General features: G+C 35.8%; 3 protein-coding genes across 3 annotated transcripts; 1 reads left to right on the top strand and 2 right to left on the bottom strand.

Annotated features, from left to right (window-relative positions):
* Positions 1-5259: 5259 nt before the first annotated feature.
* LOC129873222 (cysteine proteinase inhibitor 4-like) lies at positions 5260-5681 on the top strand. The gene has a single exon (XM_055948268.1). It carries the CDS (start codon positions 5357-5359, stop codon positions 5621-5623), a length of 267 nt encoding a protein of 88 aa, XP_055804243.1. The 5' UTR covers positions 5260-5356; the 3' UTR covers positions 5624-5681.
* A 1610-nt stretch (positions 5682-7291) lies between these two features.
* Positions 7292-11089, bottom strand: LOC129873221 (G-type lectin S-receptor-like serine/threonine-protein kinase At1g11300). Its single transcript, XM_055948267.1, has 7 exons — positions 9334-11089; positions 9026-9142; positions 8755-8936; positions 8464-8674; positions 8118-8361; positions 7881-8031; positions 7292-7784 (listed from the first exon to the last, which is right to left on the bottom strand). The coding sequence occupies exons 1-7, from the start codon at positions 10610-10612 to the stop codon at positions 7473-7475; spliced, it is 2496 nt and encodes an 831-aa protein (XP_055804242.1). The 5' UTR covers positions 10613-11089; the 3' UTR covers positions 7292-7472.
* Positions 11090-12178: 1089 nt separating this feature from the next.
* LOC129872678 (G-type lectin S-receptor-like serine/threonine-protein kinase At1g11330) lies at positions 12179-21398 on the bottom strand. The gene is made up of 14 exons (XM_055947607.1): positions 19747-21398; positions 19548-19655; positions 19262-19458; positions 18977-19187; positions 18637-18880; positions 18402-18552; positions 18010-18304; positions 14071-15360; positions 13835-13945; positions 13568-13764; positions 13274-13484; positions 12928-13171; positions 12691-12841; positions 12179-12594 (listed from the first exon to the last, which is right to left on the bottom strand). The coding sequence occupies exons 1-14, from the start codon at positions 21017-21019 to the stop codon at positions 12295-12297; spliced, it is 4983 nt and encodes a 1660-aa protein (XP_055803582.1). The 5' UTR covers positions 21020-21398; the 3' UTR covers positions 12179-12294.
* Positions 21399-21703: the final 305 nt, after the last annotated feature.

Below are 21703 nucleotides of genomic sequence, written 5' to 3'. Positions count from 1 at the left end.
ATCTGGAAGATTGCAACTTTAAGGGAAATAAGTACACATGGTGGAATGGGAGAACTGAGGAGGAGTGTATATTCAAAAGGCTAGACAAAGTTCTTACAAATGATAAACTACAGGAGGTATTTCCTGTAATTGAAGTGGAGCATCTGATCAGAAGTGGCTCAGATCACACTCCGGTGGAAATAAATCTCAAATTCAGTAGAGAGGAGGTGATTAAGACTTTTAGATTTCTCAACTTTTGGCTAAAAGAAGAATCATTCATGGAGACAATTAAGGAGCACTGGAAAGCAGAGTTTGAAGGGGATCTGTTTGCCTTATTTCACCACAAACTCAAGAAGACTAAGAAAGCTTTATCTCAATGGAGCAAGGATACATTTGGAAATATTTTTCAGGAAATAGCTACTATGGAGGAGATCATTAAAGTGCAAGAGGCTCAGTTTGAAGCTAACCCCAGTGGAAGCAATAGGGAAACTCTTCACCAAACTCAAGCAAAATTAAAAAAATATCTCCAAAGGGAAGAAGAATTTTGGAAACAAAAAACGGGCATGGAATGGTTTAAAGAAGGAGAGAGAAATACGAAGTTTTTTCATACAATTGTGAGAGGGAGAAGAAGTAGACTCAGAATTAATAGAATTCAGGATGAGGATGGGGACTGGTTGGAGCAGCAAGAAGACATTGCTAACGCAGCAGTGAAATACTATGAGAAACAGTTTACCATGCAAGCAATAAGTGGTGATTTTGAGCTGCTTAACGAACTTCCGGAGGTAATCACTGAAGACATGAATGAGGAACTAGAAGCAATACTAACTATTGAAGAAGTGAAAAAGGCAGTAATGGGATTAAATGGAAATAGTGCTGGGGGTCCAGATGGAATGACAGGGGCTTTTTTCCAAAGCACATGGGAAATAGTTGGAGAGGATATATATAATATGGTCAAGGCCTTTGTGGGTGGAGCAGAGCTACCCAGATATGTCACTCATACGAATTTAGTCCTAATTCCTAAGAAAGTGACTATTAATACATTTTCAGATTTTCGACCAATATCTTTGAGTAACTTTGTCAATAAGATTTTCTCTAGAGTCATACATGAAAGAATTAAGAAGGTCCTTCCACAAATCATCTCACCGGAGCAGGCTGGCTTTGTACAAGGGAGAAGTATAGCTGAAAATATTCTTTTCGTGCAGGAAATAATCTCTGAAATAAGGAAAAGAGGAAAGCCTTCTAATAATGTAATAAAGCTAGATATGATGAAAGCATATGATAGATTGGAATGGCTATTCCTAACCAAGGTACTAAGGAAACTAGGGTTTGGAGAAGTTATCATTGACATAGTGTATAGACTGATTAGCTACAATTGGTACTCAATCCTGTTGAATGGACAACCTAAAGGTTTCTTTAAATCTACAAGAGGTGTAAAGCAGGGAGATCCACTATCTCCTACTTTATTCATTATAGCTGCTGAAGTTATGTCCAGATCATTAAATGCTCTCATGAGAAGGAAGGAATTTAAAAGATTTGGCATGCCAAGGGGAAGCTTGAAACTAAATCACTTGGCTTTTGCAAATGACATGATTATATTATGTAAGGCTGAAGTTGGTACAATGCAAATGATTACAGAAACTCTTGGAAAGTATGAAGATATATCGGGGCAAAAGATAAACAAGGACAAAAGTGCTATCTATATGCACCATAGTGTGTTGGGGGGAGAAGCAATAGTTGCAGAAGTGGCTACAAGTATTCTTAGAAAGGAATTCCCCTTTACTTATTTGGGTTGTCCTATTTTCTATAAAAGAAAGCAGAAAGCTTATTATCATCAAGTAATTCAGAGGATTGCAACAAAACTACAAGGATGGAAAGGAAAGTTACTTTCGTATGGAGGTAGGACAATTTTGATCAAACATGTGCTACAAAGCACCCCTATACATTGTTTATCTGTAATGAACCCTCCAAGGAATGTGTTAAATCAAGTACAAAGTATGATGGCCCAATTTTTCTGGAATAGCTGTATAGGGGGAAGAGGAAAAAACTGGAGTAAATGGATTAACTTATGTCTGCCAGAGAAGGAAGGAGGATTAGGCTTCAGATTAATGCATGATGTATCTATGACCCTATTTTGTAAACTATGGTGGAACTTTAGAACTAAAAAGACTTTATGAAGTGAATACATGCATAACAAATATTGTAGAAATAATAGTCCTAATTTGATCATGTGGAAAATTGGGAGTGAGGGATCACAAGTATGGAAAAAGATGCTACAAGCTAGAGACTTAATTGAACACCAGATTCTATGGATTCCAAAAAAGGGATCAGTTTCCCTATGGCATAATAATTGGACTGGGCTGGGAGATATCTACACCATAACAGGGGGTGAAGTTGAATGGGATTACAGATATGAGAATGTTGAAGACATTACTATACAAGGAGAATGGGATACTGCAGTAATGAGAAATATTTTCCCTCCAGAGTTGGTTGAACACATAGTAAATCATATAAAACCACCAAGAGGGAATGTAGAGAAAGATCAATCACTATGGATGCTGGAAACAAAAGGAAATTTTATAGTTAAATCAGCATGGAACTACATAAGACACAAGGAGAATCAGAACAGAATTTATAAATGGATGTGGACTAAGGGAATACCTTTCAAAATGGCATTCTTGAGTTGGAGGATGTGGAAATTTAAAATTTCTGTGGATGATAGGTTGAGGAGATGGGGTTTAGAAGGGCCATCTAAATGTTGGTGTTGTGAACAATCAGATCAGGAAATAATGGCACATGTATTCCGAAAATCTGACTTTGCTAACAGGACATGGTCCTATGTTTGTTCTTTTGCAGGCTTTAATATTGAAGGACTACCTCTAAGGGAAGTTATAATGATATGGTGGGGAGCAAAAATCAGATCAAGTATGAAACCTTATTATAGAGCAACTCCAGGCTTTGTAATTTGGGAATTATGGAAAAGGAGAAATAAAAGAAAACATGAAGGGAAAAATACCTCTCTAGCAAAGGTTATTCACAATATTATCAACAGTATGTACATGTTTATTAATATCAGAAGACCAACAATGTAGATACCAATCAGTTGGGCAGGGATATTACAAGAACTACAGAAAGAGACCATGCAAATAAAGGTGATTAAGGTGAAATGGGAACCTCCACCAGAGGGATGGATAAAATACAATACAGATGGTGCTTCTAAGGGAAATCCAGGGGGAAGCTCGTATGCTTTTTGTGTAAGAGATAATAAGGGGGACATTATCTAAGCAGAGGGTAATAATATTGAAGATACTACTAGCACTGTATCAGAAGCCAAAGCAATACTAGCAGCAAGTATTCATTGCAAACAATCACAATTTCAGCAAGTAATTATCCAAACAGACTCAATGCTAATGCACAGGATACTACAAGGGGAATGGAAAAGTTCTTGGATAATAAATGACATTGTAGAAAAAATCAAAGCATGCTTACAAGGAAGACATTGTCAGTTTCAGCATATCATGAGGGAGGGAAATCAGCTGGCAGACTACCTAGCTAACATTGCTTTAGAAAAGGGAAATTGCAAATATGGAGATTTCAGCAGCCTAGAGATAAAAGGAAGGGGAATAATAAACAGCGATAAGTTAAACATCCCATATTTAAGAGTTGCTCCATTGAGGAGATAAGGGGGCAGCACTACTTCAGGGCCATTTACTGTAGATAGAATGGTTGAGTTATTTGAGTCTTTGAAAGAGAATCCACATGATCAAAATGAAAATGTTACTGTTGTCCACATGGTTACTGTGGAGGTTGATGATGATGAGGAATTGGAGGAGCAGCAACACCACAATTGCAGCAAGTTGCTCAAAGACAGATCCCATAGGAGACTTAATTTTATTCAAGTCCCAACTGATTGTGCGTACTTAGGGGAAACAATAGTTGAATTGGGAAAAGAAGTAGCACAACTACTTCAGAATTCTGGATTTTCATTTTTGAATTGTGCTATTAATGGCACAGGAAAAATATGGCTACGCAGAGCATGGGGAGCATATGCTACTGTTATTTTCTCAAAAAAAAAAAAAGAAGACAGAAGAGGAAATTATACAGAATTAGGAAACTCTAGGCTTTGTGTATATGTTTATAGAGAGAGGAGATATGGGCTATATCGGAAATGGGCTTTAGGTGAAAGAAGCTCCCTCTCTTTTTTGCTCTTTCTTTCTGCATTGTACTATGAATTTGGGTAATAGGCCCAAATGAGTTTGTATTTATTTTGATATTAATAAAATACCAAAAATTCTCTTTAAAAAAAAGAAGACTTGATTAGAGTATTAAAAACTTTGGGGTACATATTAGAATTTCAAACTTTTAAAAAGTCTTCCCTCTTATTTCAAATTTCAAAATTTGAAATTTTTCCTCTTTTTTATTATCTATCAATCTCTTTCTTTTTCTTTCTTTCTGCCTCTCTTTTCAGATTTTCTCTCTCTTCCTCCATCTTATTATTCTTGCTTTCTCCCTTCCTTCTTCATCATCATCATCATCATCTTCTTCTTTTTCTTCTTAATTTTCTTCTTTTATGTCGTTGTCATTGTTGTCATCGCCGTTGTTCATTTTCTTATCACATTTTTTTTGTTTGTTTTTATTTTTACGGAATATTTTACTTTGATTTTGAGAATTTCAAAAAAACTATTTAAGTTGTTGAAAAAAATATGTAGAAAATGAAGTAACTATGATAATTGCTGCAGCAACTACAACAGCTGCTTGATTTTCTGCAGCAACTTCTTTCAACAATTTATTGAATTGTTGTAGCAACTTCTTCATAGTTGTTTCAGCAACTTCGACAATTGTTAATTTTTTTAATAATAAATTAAGTGTAGGAGGAGCTGGTGAAGGAGATAGTGGTTGTGCAAGAAGAGAAGGCTGGTGGCAGTGGAAGAAGAGGTAACGGTCGTGTTGGCTATGGTGAAGGAGGAGGAGAAGTAGAAAAAGGTGGTGATAGAGGAGGAGGGAGAAAAACGTGGTGGTGATGGAGGAGGAGGTGACGATAGTAACGGAGGAGATGATGATGGTAATGGCAACGACGGTGGGTAGAAGGGGTATGAATGACGTTGGCGGTAGAGGAGGGGGAGGGGTGGGGGTGGGGAGTGATGGTGGGTAGTGGGATGGAGAGGAGAGTGGGAGGGTCTTTGTGTAAATAATAAAATTTAAGAATTTTAAAATTAGTGTGATTAACTTAATCTTAAAATTCACTTTTACTTAATAATTAAAACTTGTGTCACTCTTTTTTAGTTTTGAATTTTTTTTGTCAGCTTTAATAAAAGATCCCAACTTTCTCCTCCTTACAAGTCTCTCAATCTTAGTTATTGTTTCTACTTGTTCCTCAGCAATGAGAGTCCTGGATGAGCAGCAACCCATAGACCCAAATGATCCTAACGTTGTGGGAATCGCAAAATTTGCCGTGGATGAGCGCAACAAGGAGGCTAAAACCAACTTTGAACTTGTAAAAGTGAACGCAGGAGGAACTAATGCAATTCTTGATGGTACCGTTTATCAGCTAGATATCAGTGTCACTGAATCTCAAATTTCCACAACCCGTCTTGTGGCTGTTCTTGTGCATTCAGATGGTTCCAAAGAACTTATTTCTTTTGAGTGATTTTTTCTCTTTTACCATTTAATTAAGTCTACGAGATCATCTAGAAACAATTATACTCGAAGCATTTGTACGAAATTATTATTTGAATTAAGCATTTTATCTTGCATTATTGATTCATCCGACCATATTATAGATGAGTGATGATTTTTCGTTTTGAATAAGTCATATTGTGAGATTATATAAAGTTAAATTTGATGATGTCTCAATTGTCTATTTTGAGAGTTTCTAAGCCCCACGAGTAAGAAGAATAAATATGTCATATGTTATTTTTCTATTTGGTAATTGATTTTTGTTTTCTCCAGAATAGATTAAATTAATGTTGAATATAGAAAGATCGTATGCTTGATGTAATTTTTATATAAACTCTTAAACTTGTTCAGACATTCCACTTGAACATCCTAAATAAATAGGTTTCATTTGAACATTCGAACACAAACCAAATTGTGTTATTGGAGCACAATTGTTGAAGTTGCACAGTGCGAACATAACACTGCTCCAAAGGGCGTGATATGCTGTTTCTTTCCCATAAATTTTGATTAACAAATAATTTTTTTAAAAAAACTATTTTCTACCACACACCCACCCAACCCAATCCCTCTCGTAAGTTATTCTTGTTCTAAATTAACATTGTGTTGATAGTATTTTTGTTTTTATGTATATATAAAACTCAACATATTAAATACGATATTTAATTATCAATTTACAATTTCACATAATCAATACATATATAAATTATGAGAAACTTTATATATTATTTTATGCAAATTAAAAAAATGAAATAATTAAAGTCTTTAAACTCTAACCAACACCCAAATAAGAATGACCTAAAATAGTGCAGATTTTTCCTCTTTAATTTCTCCATCATTTTCCCCAAAATATTCATTAATTCACCAATTCACTTCTCTGTAATTTTCTAAGGAAAAAAAAAACAGTGGTAAAACGAGCGGCCATTTGTCGCGGACGCCATTGCGTGTATCAGTACACTACGTATCGTATGATTTGATATAAAAATGGAGTGGTAATAGTATATATGGAGAGTGTGAAGAAGACAACTAGACGTGTATACGGTATATTAATGAGGAATTTTCTTTGAGTTTTTAGCTATGGGATGTGTGCTTTTGTATATATATAGTATATAATGCAATTCATGAATGGCAAGTTTGATGAGAAGATAGACTAATAGAACGAGAAATTAGGTGCCAATTGAAACGACGCTCCTTCGGGACCGAACGACTTTGTTTGTTTGGTCTTTCAGCTTAACGTCTTTCATTTTAACCTACATGCATGTGAAGGGTTAAAAATGGAATTTGAGTTGGGTTAGGGGTCGTTTCATAGAGTATTAGGAAAAATAATGAATGTTTAGTACTATAAGTTACAATAATTGATAATTCAATTATTAAAAGATACACCAAAAAAATTGTGGTAAAAGAAAGAGTTATTGGATCTCAAAATTTGAAAGGTGTCACATAAATTGGGACGAAAGATGTCGTTGATATATTCTATCTCAAATAAATATACAAAAATAACATACATACACCCATATACACACATACGCCCATATATATATATATATATATATATATATATATATATATATATATATATATATATATATATTACAACAATATCACTTATATACTAATTAATTAATGTTACGGTTTATGACCGCGCGAAGGCGGGCTACTTCACTAGTATTAATCATAGTTTTAAGTGTAGTATATATATTAGAGTTTTAACTAGGATTTTTCATTACAGTTTTTTGGGAAGGCATCAGAAAAAGAAATACTGCTACAGTTACGATTTTAATGAAAGTAATGATCTTTGGTTGCCCTGTTAAAAACTTTGCATCCTATCGTGGTTCCAATACAGTTATGGTATCAGCATTCACAGAACCTTGTCTTTTAGAAGATCCTTGTTGTGGTGTATTCTTGGAAAAGGTCGGTCTTGTTGTAAATGCAGGTTGTTTAGGACTTGGTAAATCATCAATTTCCCGGGTGAGCATAGACAAAACTGTGGAAACATTTGGCCTGTCTTCTGCATATTCTTGTACGCATAGTAGTCCAACATGTACACATCTATGAATCTCCTTTCTAAGCTCCAGTTCAATTATCTTGGGGTCAACCAATTCGATAATCTTGTTTCCGTTCCACAACTTCCACGCCTGAAGAACCAGCGTATTGACAACAGAGTAGAAACATGAATTATGAAAAGTCGGTATTTCATAAAAATTAGGAGCTTAATATTCATAAGAACTTACATATGCTAGAAGGCTTAATGCACAGTCATCTTGGTAAAAGCTAGTGTTCCTCCTTCCACTAATAATTTCCAGTAACAATACACCAAAGCTGTAAACATCTGATTTTTCTGAGAATCTTCCTTCCATTGCATATTCAGGTGCCATATAACCACTGCATCACATTATAAATTTGAATGGTTACTTGTTCTTTTCATCTTAACCATGAAAAAAGATAGAGTGTAGGATTTATTAACGTACTAAGTTCCAACAACCCTAATTGTATTGGCCTGATCTTGGTTGCCTGCAAAAATCCTTGCCATGCCAAAATCTGAAATTTTGGGGTTCAGGTATTCATCCAACAAAATGTTGCTTGCCTTTAAATCCCTGTGGATAATCCTTAGTCTTGAATCCCTGTGAAGGTATAGGAGGCCTCGACTGATTCCCTCAATGATGATCATACGTTTGCTCCAATCAAGGAAGTATTCCTCTTCAGAGTAAGCACCTGTAAGTACATTGAAAATGTAAAAGTTTGAAAAAAATATTTCTGTTTTAGTTAGACAGTATGGAATATATAGAAAAGTAAATAAAAGAAAAGGAAACCAACCAAAGAGATAGGTATCCAAGCTTCTTTTTGGCATGAATTCATAAATCAGCATTTTCTCCTCTCTTTCTATGCAGCAGCCAAGGAGTCTAACAAGATTACGATGCTGAAGTTTGGAAATCACCACAACCTCATTCATAAACTCCTCTAGCCCTTGACCAGAAGACTGTGAAAGCCTTTTCACAGCAATTTCTTGTCCATCTGGCAATTTTCCCTGCAGATAATTGATCTAATTTATTTTATACATTGTTTTCATTTTTCAGAACACTGCAGAGATGCATCAATAAATATTACTTTGTAGACTGGACCAAAGCCTCCTTGCCCCAGCTTACTAGCTGAGTGAAATCTGTCAGTTGCGTTTGCTAACATGTCAAAGCTGTACAAGGTGATGTCTTCAATTTTGACTTGCTTGGCGTCATCTTTAATAATGCCTTTCAGGTAAAATTTTGGAGACGCTTCATTTTTCCTCTTCCTTTCTGGTTCAGAATGGACATTTAGAAATCAAACAATCTGCAGACAAAGAAGTTCTAATTTGTGTTCTTGAAAATCTCATTTGATTAATTACCTTTGTGCTTAGCCAACAATTTCCAGAAAAGATATCCACATAAGATAACCGTTATTGAACCTATCGAGACTGTGGTTGCAATAGCTACTATAGGAATCTCTTTCTTGTCATTTGCATCTGCAATACATGTATGGAAGTGAAAGCACTATATGAGAATTTGAGACTACTTCAATGGGATTGTAGATTTTATTAGGAGTTTCTTGGTTATATTCTTCAAAGACTAGGAGACTTTAAATTTCAACTCTCCTAGTTGTTCCAAAAAAATAAGCTAAACAATTGAAACCTTAGGTTGAAAAGAAGTATGTTACCAAGTTCAGAGTAGGCAAGGCGAATGAACAAATCAGCCGCCCCATCCATGGAGTATTCTTGAATATCAATTAAGCTTCCATTCCAATGCATACAACCTATGCCTGTGTAGTATGAATACGCCGTGCAGGAACAGTTACTCAAACAGTCACTCTCACAGTCTTCTTTCGCAGAGGATACCCAAATTACAAAATCTGGCACTCCCATTGTCTGCAGCTTCAAAAACCCGTCCTGTTTTCCCTTCTCAACATCTATTCTGTTCCTTTCACACTCTAGTGCAGTCCTTCTGATGCATCCACCAGACCAATCTCCTTTCTCCCATTCTCCTTCATTTTTAGGCTTAAAACCTTGTATGCAACTGCATATTGGAGAACTCTTTGGATTACAGCTTCCAAATGGCCCGCACTTAGTATAAATATCACACTCACTTCGGGGATTTGCCCATGTTACCACCCAATCCTTCTTACTTTGATCCCAAACCTTCTCCTGATAAGACCCTGTTGAATTCAAGGAATAATAGAGTATCCAAGACTGATTTCCGTTGGAATAAGTTTGGTATGCAGTGCCAACATTATCAGCTACAAGGTCAACACCAGAGCGATAGTAAGATTTCATTTCTGGTAATCCAATATAGATCTGTTTATCCCATGGACTACTACGCCAGTAAGGAGTGGTGTTATTCCAAATAAAAGCCTGGGGGATGTATTGAAGTTGAATTCCAGCTGAGAAGCTCCCAACAGATGGATCATCAGGACTTCTCCATGATTTCAGGAGAGCCGTTGTGTTAGTACTCTTATCAATGCCCATTTTCATGAACGGTAAGAGAGAATCTGTAGGATATTGAAAGCTTTCCCATAGAACTTTCTCGTTTGAGCTGTCTTTCAATACTAAGTTGCCAGTGTCCAAGAGCTGAGCAGTAGAATTCTTCATAGAGTTTGAAATACTGGATGACCATATTATCTCCTTCTGTCCATTCAAGATTACAAGATTGCCATCTTCTGATATTGTGAGTATTCCGCTAGAATCATTTATAAGCTTGTCTCTGTTAGCTACCCATACTGCAGTTGGTGTGGGTGATGGTAGGTTAAACATAATCCCTACATAACGATTTGCAGAATTACCAGAGCTGAAAAATCCCAGTTTGAATCTTTTGCCACTGGAAAATACAGTTTCCGAGTCCCTCATGGGCTCACTACTGGTAATGCTGTCTGAAGCATTGGCACCAGAAAAAACTACATAAAAGCAACAGAGCAAAAGAAGAAATGATCGATATAAGCTCATACCGATTTCTTTTCTGCCAAAAAGAACTTCAACAATTACCTTTTTTAGCCATGAAAGTAAGATTTTTGGATACTAATATTTCTCTTCAGTTTACTTGTCAACCAGGTATCAATTAACTGTTAGACCCGTGTTTTTCAGAGTAGTTTTGTGCATTTAGTACCTTTGATTCTGTAAAATATCTTGGGCTGATGTGACTTTACCTCTGAAATAGAAGCTGGGCACGATTTTGTGTCACGTCGAATCTGATGGGTCGTCTCCTTTCCTACGGGTTTCATTATTGACTCAATGAAGCACCAACCGCATCTGAAAAATTCTTGAAGATATTTTATGGGGGAAAAGGTTTATTAAAGAAAATATCATTCAGGAAAGTGGTCTACCATCCATGTACAAGCTTAAGATAGTGATATCAGATTTTTTTCTTCTTTGAAGCTCAGAGGTTTTTGTTTTTCCTATCTCTTTTCAACTTGATGAGTAATGGCACCTATTTGGTCTATCTATTCTTCTTCATTTTCTTGACCACATAATAGTCCAACATTTGACCATTTCAAAGTTTTTCTTTCAAACTGCAGGTTTATTATCTTGGGGTCTACTAGTTTGACAATATCTTGTTTTCATTCCAGAACTTCCATGACTGAAAAGCAAAGGCACTGACAAAATAATAGCAAATTGAGCAATGGAAAGTTGACGTTTCATTCTCCATAACTGTAAACATCTGATTTTTCTGAGAAACGTCCTTCCATTTGCCTGTTCAGGCACCATGTAACCACAGCATCATATAATAATTTTGAATGGTTACTTATTGTCTTATTTTAGACAACGAAATAGAGAGAACGATACAATAACTTACTTTGTCCAACAACCCCACTCGTTGTGTCCTTTTAAACCATGAAATAGAGAGAGATCCACCTGATGTTTGTTGTCAGCACAATCCTTCCTATGCCCTAAATCTGAAATTTTAGGTGTCAGTTGTTCATCCAATTAAATGTTGGTTACATTCAAATCTCTATGAATGATCTTTAGTCTGATCAACTTTTGTGAAGGTAAAGTTCCTCGGTCAATTCATTCGATCACGTGTTGACTCCAATCATGTGACTTAATAAATTGAAAGTACATTAATAAATTAAAAAAATCTGAAATTAATAATTTCAAATCAAATTATCAGTTAGAGAAGCATCCAATTAATCTTCTTTTGGCATGTCTTCATAGACCAGCAGTTTCTTCCTTTCTTCAATGTCAACTGGAATGCAAAGCTAACTTCAAATCCTGATCCACAACAAGGCCTCAGTTCCAAACAAGTTAGGGTGGTTTATATGTATCCTCATTTCTTCATTTAAGTCCAAATAATATCATCATCACACTAAAATTGTAGAAACACCAAGATTTTCTTGTTCATGCTACTTGTTAACAATATTGAGTATGAACTCTTCCCTTCTTCTTGCTTAGATACGAATTTTGTAACCAAAAAATGGTGTTTCAATTTTTCTATTTATTTACTTTTTTGGGTCATTTTTACTGGTGGGTGCTGAGCATGAAAACAATTTGTATTTTGAACTCCCAATTCAGATATGGAGTTAACTCAACTAGGTTTAAACTTTTCTCTTGGATTCTAAATGTAAAATCACATACAACAATAATTACAGGAAATGAATAAGATATACGCATACATCAAAATTATAAGATCTCTATCGTGCTTCCATAATAGTAATGTTAAGATCGTTCACTGAGACTTGAATTCTAGAGGAGCCATTCTTGGAACAGGTCGGTCTTGTTGTAAATGCAGGTTGTTTAGGACTTGGTAAATCATCAATTTCCCGGGTGAGCATAGACAAAACTGCGGAAACATTTGGCCTGTCTTCTGCATATTCTTGTACGCATAGTAGTCCAACATGTACACATCTATGAATCTCCTTTCTAAACTCCAGTTCAATTATCTTGGTGTCAACCAATTCGATAATCTTGTTTTCGTTCCACAACTTCCATGCCTGAAGAACCAGCGTATTGACAACAGAGTAGAAACTTGAATTATGAAAAGTCGGTATTTCATAAAAATTAGGAGCTTAATATTCATATGAACTTACATATGCTAGAAGGCTTAATGCACAGTCATCTTGGTAAAAGCTAGTGTTCCTCCTTCCACTAATAATTTCCAGTAACAATACACCAAAGCTGTAAACATCTGATTTTTCTGAGAATCTTCCTTCCATTGCATATTCAGGTGCCATATAACCACTGCATCACATTATAAATTTGAATGGTTAATTGTTCTTTTCATCTTAACCATGAAAAAAGATAGAGTGTAGGATTTATTAACGTACTAAGTTCCAACAACCCTAATTGTATTGGCCTGATCTTGGTTGCCTGCAAAAATCCTTGCCATGCCAAAATCTGAAATTTTGGGGTTCAGGTATTCATCCAACAAAATGTTGCTTGCCTTTAAATCCCTGTGGATAATCCTTAGTCTTGAATCCCTGTGAAGGTATAGGAGGCCTCGACCGATTCCCTCAATGATGATCATACGTTTGCTCCAATCAAGGAAGTATTCCTCTTCAGAGTAAGCACCTGTAAGTACATTGAAAATGTAAAAGTTTGAAAAAAATATTTCTTTTTTAGTTAGACAGTATGGAATATAAAGAAAAGTAAATAAAAGAAAAGGAAACCAACCAAAGAGATAGGTATCCAAGCTTCTTTTTGGCATGAATTCATAAACCAGCATTTTCTCCTCTCTTTCTATGCAGCAGCCAAGGAGTCTAACAAGATTACGATGCTGAAGTTTGGAAATCACCACAACCTCATTCATAAACTCCTCTAGCCCCTGACCAGAAGACTGTGAAAGCCTTTTCACAGCAATTTCTTGTCCCTCTGGAAGTTTTCCCTGCAGTCGCATTGTATGAATTCAATTTCTTTTCTGAAAAAAAGATAGTAATAAAACACGCAATCAAACAAAACAAACATTACTTTATAAACTGGACCAAAACCACCCTGCCCAAGCTTGCTAGACAGATGAAAATTGTCAGTTGCATTTGCTAGCATGTCAAAGTTGTATATGGGCAGATCTTCAAATTTAACTCTGTTAATGTCTTCTCTAGCCAGGCTTAGCTTGTAATAGCTTGGAAATAATTTGCTTGATAAGAGCTCAAGCTTTCTCTTCCTTCCTGTTTCAAAATGTATGTTGAGAGATCAACTCATTTGGCTGGTTAAAGCTACTATAGGTAAGCTTGTTACCTCTATGTTTAGCCAACAGCTTGCTGGAAATGTATATCAAAATGGCAATGGCTATTGAGCAAATTATTGGAACTATGATCCTGATGGCTACTTTATTGTTCTTCTGTTGTTCTGAATTTCAAAATAAATGCTCATTATTACACATGCATTTCGACATGCAGACAACAAGTAAATATACATGTTGTTTTCTAGACAGTAAGCTAGAGAATGCAAACCTAAGTCTAAAGAGGTACTACCTTGTTCAGTATATGCAAGGCGAATGAACAAATCAGCCCCACCATTGGAGAATTTCTGAGAATCAATTAAGATCCCTTCCCAATGCATACACCCTATGCCTATGTAGTATGAATAAGCTATGCAGGAGATATTTCTCAAGCAATCACTTTCACATCCTTCTTTGGCTGAAGGTACCCAAATAGCGGAATCCGGCACTTTCATTGACTGCAACTTCAAAAACCAATCTTGCTTACCTTGCTCGATGTTAGAGTCGTTTCTTTCTTTCTCTAACGCAGTCTTTCTGATGCATCCATTTGTCCAGTTTCCTTTGCCCCACTCCTCTTGATTTTTTGGTTTAAACCCTTGCAAACAACTGCAAATTGGTGAACTTTTAGAATCACAGCTTCCAAAAGGTCCACACTTTCCATAAAAATCACACTCATTTGAAGGTACTGCCCATGTGACTTCCCACTCATTCTTCCTAGCATATAATTCTTTTTGCTGCAGAAATCCTGTTGAGTTCAAGACTAAGTACAACATGACATGACCTTGATATGCATATGAATAGGAGAAGTAGGCGGTGCCCTTGTTGTCATTTACTAGCTCAAATCCATTGAAATAGAAAGAAGTCATATCTGGTACTCCAATAAAAACCTGTTTATTCCATGGACCGCTACGCCAATGAGGTAAGCCATTCTTCCATATGAAAATCTGAGCAATTGTTTCAGGTTGAGCACCAACTGAGAAACTCCCATCAGATGGATCTGCAGGACTTTTCCATGATTTCAACAGATTTGTGGTGTTAGTACTCTTATCAGTGCCAAGTTTCATGTTCCGCAAGTAGGAATCTGAAAGATCACTAAAACTTTCCCATAGAACTGTTCCACTGGAGTTGTCCTTCAAAACTAAGTTTCCAGTATCCAAGAGCTGGGCTGTACAATTTCTCACAGCTGGTGAAATATTGGATGACCATACACTCTTCCCCTTTCCATTCAAGATTACAAGATTGCCATCTTCTGATATTCTTACTCTTCCATTAGAATTTTGTAAAGGCTCGTCTCTGTTGGCTACCCATATAACAGATTGTGATTGGATATTAAACATAATACCAACATAATGATTCAACGAATTCTCAGGACTGAAAAAACCCAATTTGAATGTTCTGTTATTGGACACTAAAGTTTCTGAATCTTGCAGGAACTGATTGATACTAATGGAGTCTGATGATGCATTAGTTATATGGAAAAACATAACAAGAAAAACGCACCAAAGAAGTATCTTCTTATAGCTTAAGCCCAGCTTCATTGCTCATCAAGTTTTCTGCTGCCAATAAGCTCTAGAATTGTAGTTATCATCTGAAATTAATTTGTCTATAATTGAATTATTTGTTGATGTTTTCTCACTGTTTTTTTCCTATTCCGTTTGCTCAATAGTCTCATCTTAGTCTTAATTTGTCAACAACTGTCTGGATCAAATGCCTTGATTGACCCGTCATGTTACAATTGGATGATAATTAAAATATTTGATCATTATTCATTAACTTAGGAAGGTAAACAAACCACATTTAGTGTAATGGAGACTTCCATGCTAATTAGAAATGTCAACTATATGATATTTCCATGACAATTTTAAGCTGTCATAACATTAGGATTTGTCTGTATCTGGATTCAGCCTCTTTTTTTAACACATAGTCAAAATGTCAAGTTATTAAGAAAGATATATTATTGGACATAGGCAATGGGCAGAAAGATCCTTTTCTCTCTAGAATAAGATTGTCTACATAATCTCTGCACCAGTATATGACATAGGTTAGGAATCTTCCTCGAAAAGGCCATTTCAAAGTCAGTCATTTTATTAGGTTCTGTTTGAATAGAGAGGTAATGGTCAATAATGCTTCATTTCGTTTCCTTTATTTATTTATTTTGGTATTTGACCAAAATCTTACAAAAGAAAAAAAAAAGTGATGTTCATCACGAATTGGATTGCAAAAAATAGGACACTATAGTTAAGCCAATTGTCGTCATTTCGAATCAAGCTTCAATCTAATTGGTACAAATTCTGGAGGATCAACTGATGCTAGACAAAAAAGGTTGTTACAATTGAAGTTTTTGAACATGTTCTGAAGTCACTTGATGATTGGTTTCATGATCTACTTGATTTCCGTAGACTAGTTAGGGAAATTTATATAGAAGTTCAAATTTGCAAGAAAATGTAGTTTGATATACTTGAAATATTTGAATTGAGAAAATTTGACAGTAAAAAATTACTACTACAACACATCAACCAATTAAAGTGATAAGGATAAAACTTTGAACTTTTTTTTTCCAATAATTTGTTTGGTACAAAATTGTTTTTGTATGATTAGAAGAACAGATGATAAAATCATATTTGAGTATTCTGTGAATTTCTTTTCTTTTTTTTTTGTTAAATTTTGGTATTTTATGGATGAAGTATTGAGTATAAACACCACCTCGAGCAAAGCCCATTTTCTACGTGGGCCAATCGACTAGAAAAAAAAATAAACAAACTACCAAAAATAAAACATCTAACACGTATTCTGTGAATTTCATTCCCCAGGAAATGCTTGATTCTATCAGACTCGGAGCTTTGGTTTTAAAGCGCCTCATAACTGTCCAACCGATTGCAAAATTATCTAATATGAACAGTGACTAAGTTCATTAAATTCATGAAAGCTATTTTTTACTGAACTCTGGAGATGTCAAACAAAAAGGGTACAAAAGCTTGAATGAAGGGATTAGATCTGCCTCTGAATTTGGCATCAGACATGAAAAGTGAATAACAAGAACAAATGCCCTTTCCGGAGATAACAAAAGGTCAGTATTTTTTTCTTACTTTTAATCTGCCCAATTTTGAAGATTTAATAGTACTATTAGCAAATGGGAGAGTGTTGTGATAAAAGTTGTTGCTTAAAGTATGACTTTTGTCCACGGGAAAGAATCGCTCTGCAATCCATCAATAACAATATAATGTTGCTGCTCCTTTTATTTGTTTTTTTCCCTTTCTGTTGTTTATGTTGCTGGGAATTGACCGGAAGCACAGAGGGGCCTCGAACTCCTAGTTTTGATCTTACTCATAAGAAATTTTTAATGTTTCTCATTAAGTAAATAAAATATTCACAATGGTATATGAAAGTATGTAAAAGGACCTAAATGCATCACCTAATACTCATTGATTTAATATTAATAGATTGGAAGAGTAGATTATTTCACATATTATCACCAGTTTGTAGAATGTCTGCCTCACACTCGTAAGTTTACAATCCAAAAATCAGATTACACGTGTAAGAATATTACTAGGCTTCTTCATTATAATATTTAGCAAAGACATCAGCAGAAGAATAGGTGTAGTAACAATTCTAAGGAAAGGAGTAATCTTTGCTTGAATTTTGAAAATTTTACATGCTATCTCAGAAGATTTCTTGTCGTTGTTACCTGTGATACTGCAAACATTCTTGGGCTGACGTGACTTGAGTTCCGAGAACAAAAGTGGTGCAAGATTTCGCATCATATCAGAAATTTCTGATGTGAACTTAACGCGTGTTCCCCTTTCCTACAGGCTTCCGTGTTGATCCAGTACCACCAACTACCTGTAAGAATGCCTTTGCCTAGACAAGTTGTTCAGCTTCAGTGTCAGCTGTGATACAAAGCTAACTCTTAATGATCTCAATCCACAAGTGAATGAGCTTCTTTACATTTCTGCAAACACCTGTTTAGGCTACTTGTTGACAACTCGAGTTTGAAATCTAGCTTTGCTTCTTCTTGCTTGGATATGGTTTCTGCTATTAAGCATAAGTGACTTGCACGGTTAACACTTTTCTCTAGGATTCTTAATGTACTGAGGTAATATTGAGTGGAACCATTGTCAAAAGAATCAGAAACAGTAATAGTTACAGAGAAAAGAATAATATCATGCCTAATAAAAATCTTAAATGTCTTAGCGTCCTTCCATAATAGTAACGGTAACATCATTCACGGAGCCTTGAGATTTAGAAGTGCGTTTCTTGGAAAAGCTTGGTCTTGTTGTAAATGCAGGTTGTTTAGGACTTGGTAAATCATCAATTTCCCTGGTGAGCATAGACAAAATTGTGGAGACATTTGGTCTGTCTTCTGCATATTCTTGTACACATAATAGTCCAACATGTACACATCTCACAATTTCCTTTTCGAGGTGCAGGTCAGTTATCTTGGGATCAACCAATTCCACAATCTTGTTTCCAATCCAACACTTCCACGCCTGAAGAGCAAGCACATTGACAAAACATTGGAAACTTGAACTATGAAAAGTTGACATTTCATATGAAGTGGAGCTTAATTTTTATATATAAACTTACATATGCTAGAAGGCTTAACGCAGAGTCATTTTCGTGAAAGCTAGTGTTCCTCCTTCCACTTATAATTTCCAATAACAATACTCCAAAGCTGTAAACATCTGATTTTTCGGAGAATCTTCCTTCCATTGCATATTCAGGTGCCATGTAACCACTGCATCATGTTATAATTTTGAATGTTTACTTGGTGTATTCTTTTAAATCATGAAAAGATAAAGAAGAAGATACAAGAACTTACTAGGTTCCAACAACTCTGCTTGTGTTGCCCTGATCTTGGTTCCCTGCAAAAATCTTTGCCATGCCAAAATCTGAAATTTTGGGGTTCAGGTATTCATCCAACAAAATGTTGCTGGCCTTTAAATCCCTGTGAATAATCCTTAGTCTTGAATCCCTGTGAAGGTAAAGAAGGCCTCGACCAATTCCCTCAATGATGACCTCGCGTTTACTCCAATCAAGGAACTCTTCCTCTTGTTGCTGTGACCCTAAAAGTACATTGCGAATTTGACAAGTTTAAATCAAAGAGAAGTTTGTTTTAGTTAGACACTATGGAAAATAAAAGCAAACTAATCATAACGAACCAAAGAGATAGGCATCCAAGCTTCTTTTTGACATATATTCATAAACCAGCATCTTTTCCCCTCTTTCTATGCAGCAACCAAAAAGTCTAACAAGATTACGATGTTGAAGTTTTGAAATCACCAAAACTTCATTCATGAACTCATGTAGCCCCTGACCAGAAGACTGTGAAAGCCTTTTTACAGCAATTTTTTGTCCATCTGGCAATTTCCCCTGCAATTATATCATATACTTAAATATCATTTCTTAAAAGAAATAATAATAGAGTCAATCACACAAATCATTACTTTGTAAACTGGACCGAAACCTCCCTGTCCAAGCTTGCTGGACAGATCAAAATTATCGGTTGCATTTGCTAAGATGTCAAAGTTGTATACAAGCAGCTCTTCCAATTTAGCTTGATTGATGTCCTCTGTAATCTTGTCTTCCTCGTAATAGTTTGGCGATGATTCACTTAATATGATCTTACTCATTCTCTTCCATCCTGATTCAAAAAGAGGACATTAGAGATAAAGTGGATTCGTATGATTAAAGCTACTGCAGATTTTCTAATGTTTCAGATAAGCTTGTTACCTCTGCGCTTGGCTAAATATTTGCACGAAACGTATCCGAAAATGGCAAGAATTATTGAGCCTACTGGGACTATGATGGCAATGACTACTTTATATTCTCTCTTTTGATCTGCATTATGAAATAAGTGTCCATTATACATATGTCAATGGTAAGCAGAGTTTTATGGCTTTACATTATAGTTATGAAATAGAGGTCTTACCACGCTCAGAGTACGAAAGACGAAGGAATAAATCTGCTCCGCTCATGGAGAATTTCTGAACATCAAGTAAGCTTCCTTCCCAATGCATGCATCCTATGCCTGTGTAGTATGAATAAGCTATGCAGGAAGTATTCCTCAAGCAACCGTTAACACAATCTTCGTCTGCAAAAGGTACCCAAATAGCAGAATCCGGCACTTTCATTGACTGCAGCTTCAGAAACCAATCTTGCTTCCCTTGCTCAAGGTTAGAGCTGTTTCTTTCGCTCTCTAACATGGACTTTCTGTTGCATCCACGAGTCCAGTTTCCTTTCCCCCATTCCTCTTCACTTGTCGGCTTAAATCCCTCTAAACAAGAACAGATTGGTGAGCTTCTAGGATCACAGCTTCCAAAAGGTCCACATTTTCCATAAAAATCACACTCAGTTGCAGGAAATTCCCATGTTACTTCCCAATCATTCTTACTAGGATCCATATATTTCTGCTGCAAAAAACCTGTTGAGTTCAAGGTGAAAAAGGTTATCTCAACCTGATTTGCATATAAATAGGTAAGGTACGTGGTGCCCTTGTTGTCATTTACTAGATCAAATCCATTGAGATAGAATGAAGTCATGTCTGGTATCCCAATGAAAACCTGTTTATTCCATGGACCGCTACGCCAATGAGGTTTTCCGTTCTTCCGTATGAAAATCTGGGGAACTGTTTCAGGTTGAATACCAGCTGAAAAACTCCCAACAGAAGGATCTGAAGGACTTATCCACGATTTCAGCAGATTTGTCGTGTTAGTACTTTTATCAACGCCAATTTTCATGGTCTGCAAGAATGAATCTGAAGGATCCCGAAAACTTTCCCAAAGAACTCTCCCATTGGAGCTGTCGTTCAAAACCAAGTTTCCAGCATCCAAGAGCTGGACAGTAGAATTTCTCACAGCTGGTGAAATATTTGATGACCATATACTCTTATTCTGTGAATTCAAGATTACAAGATTTCCATCATCTGATATTGTCACTCTTCCACTAGAATCCTGTAAAGGTTTCTCTCTGTTGGCTACCCATACAACCGTTGGTGGTTGGACATCAAACATAACACCAACATAACGATTCGTCGAATTCTCAGGACTAAAGAACCCGAATATGAATCTTTTGTCATTGGAGACTAAAGTTTCTGAATCTCGCAGGGATTTATTAGTGCTAATGATGTCTGAAGCAGTTGCTATAGAAGAAAACAGAAGAAGAACAGCTGGAAATATAAATTTCTCTCTTGTGCTTAATTTCATTGCTTATGAAGTTTTTTCTGCCAATTTGCATATGAATTACTTGTGTATAAGCCAAAATGGTAAGTACCTATAGCTCCAGCGTGCAGTACTATTTCCTTACATATTTTCTCATCTCGGTATGCTTGTCTTTGTCAGCTGTTGGTATGGAACTATGGATCAAATGCACTGACTGAGCCGTCGTGTTGGAATTTCTGCACTTTGAATATAATAAGGTAATTGCCCATTAGGTCACGAAGACTAACCAAACTAAATCAACAGTTTGGAACTTCTATACTAAATAGGTATGAACATACAATGTCAACAAGTATACTCTTCCCCATGTGAATACAAATCTCAAAAATGTAAAAGTAACCAACTATGTACGATTTTATTTCAAACAAGTTGGTATCGACTATATGAATTCTCAGTTTCTTATTGAAATTCATCTCTAAGTCAACATCAATTATACAAAATACAAAAAGTAAATTGATTAGTTTATTTTATATTTTTTAAACTAGTAAATTGATTGAAAATGGACTTCAGTGCTTTATTTGAACATGGTGGTACAAATGTCAGATGATTAAGAATGGTGATATTGACTGGACATCCTTCTCTAGAATTAGATTGTCAACGTAATTCTCTGTATCAGAACATAATAATGTGGTAGGAAACTTCCTAGGAAAAAGGTATGTAAAAGTCAAAAAA

This window comes from Solanum dulcamara, chromosome 11, assembly GCF_947179165.1.
Source record: "Solanum dulcamara chromosome 11, daSolDulc1.2, whole genome shotgun sequence".
NCBI lineage: Eukaryota > Viridiplantae > Streptophyta > Magnoliopsida > Solanales > Solanaceae > Solanum > Solanum dulcamara.
Note: the sequence above shows the minus strand (reverse complement) of the source record. Positions and strands in the feature narration are given on the sequence as shown.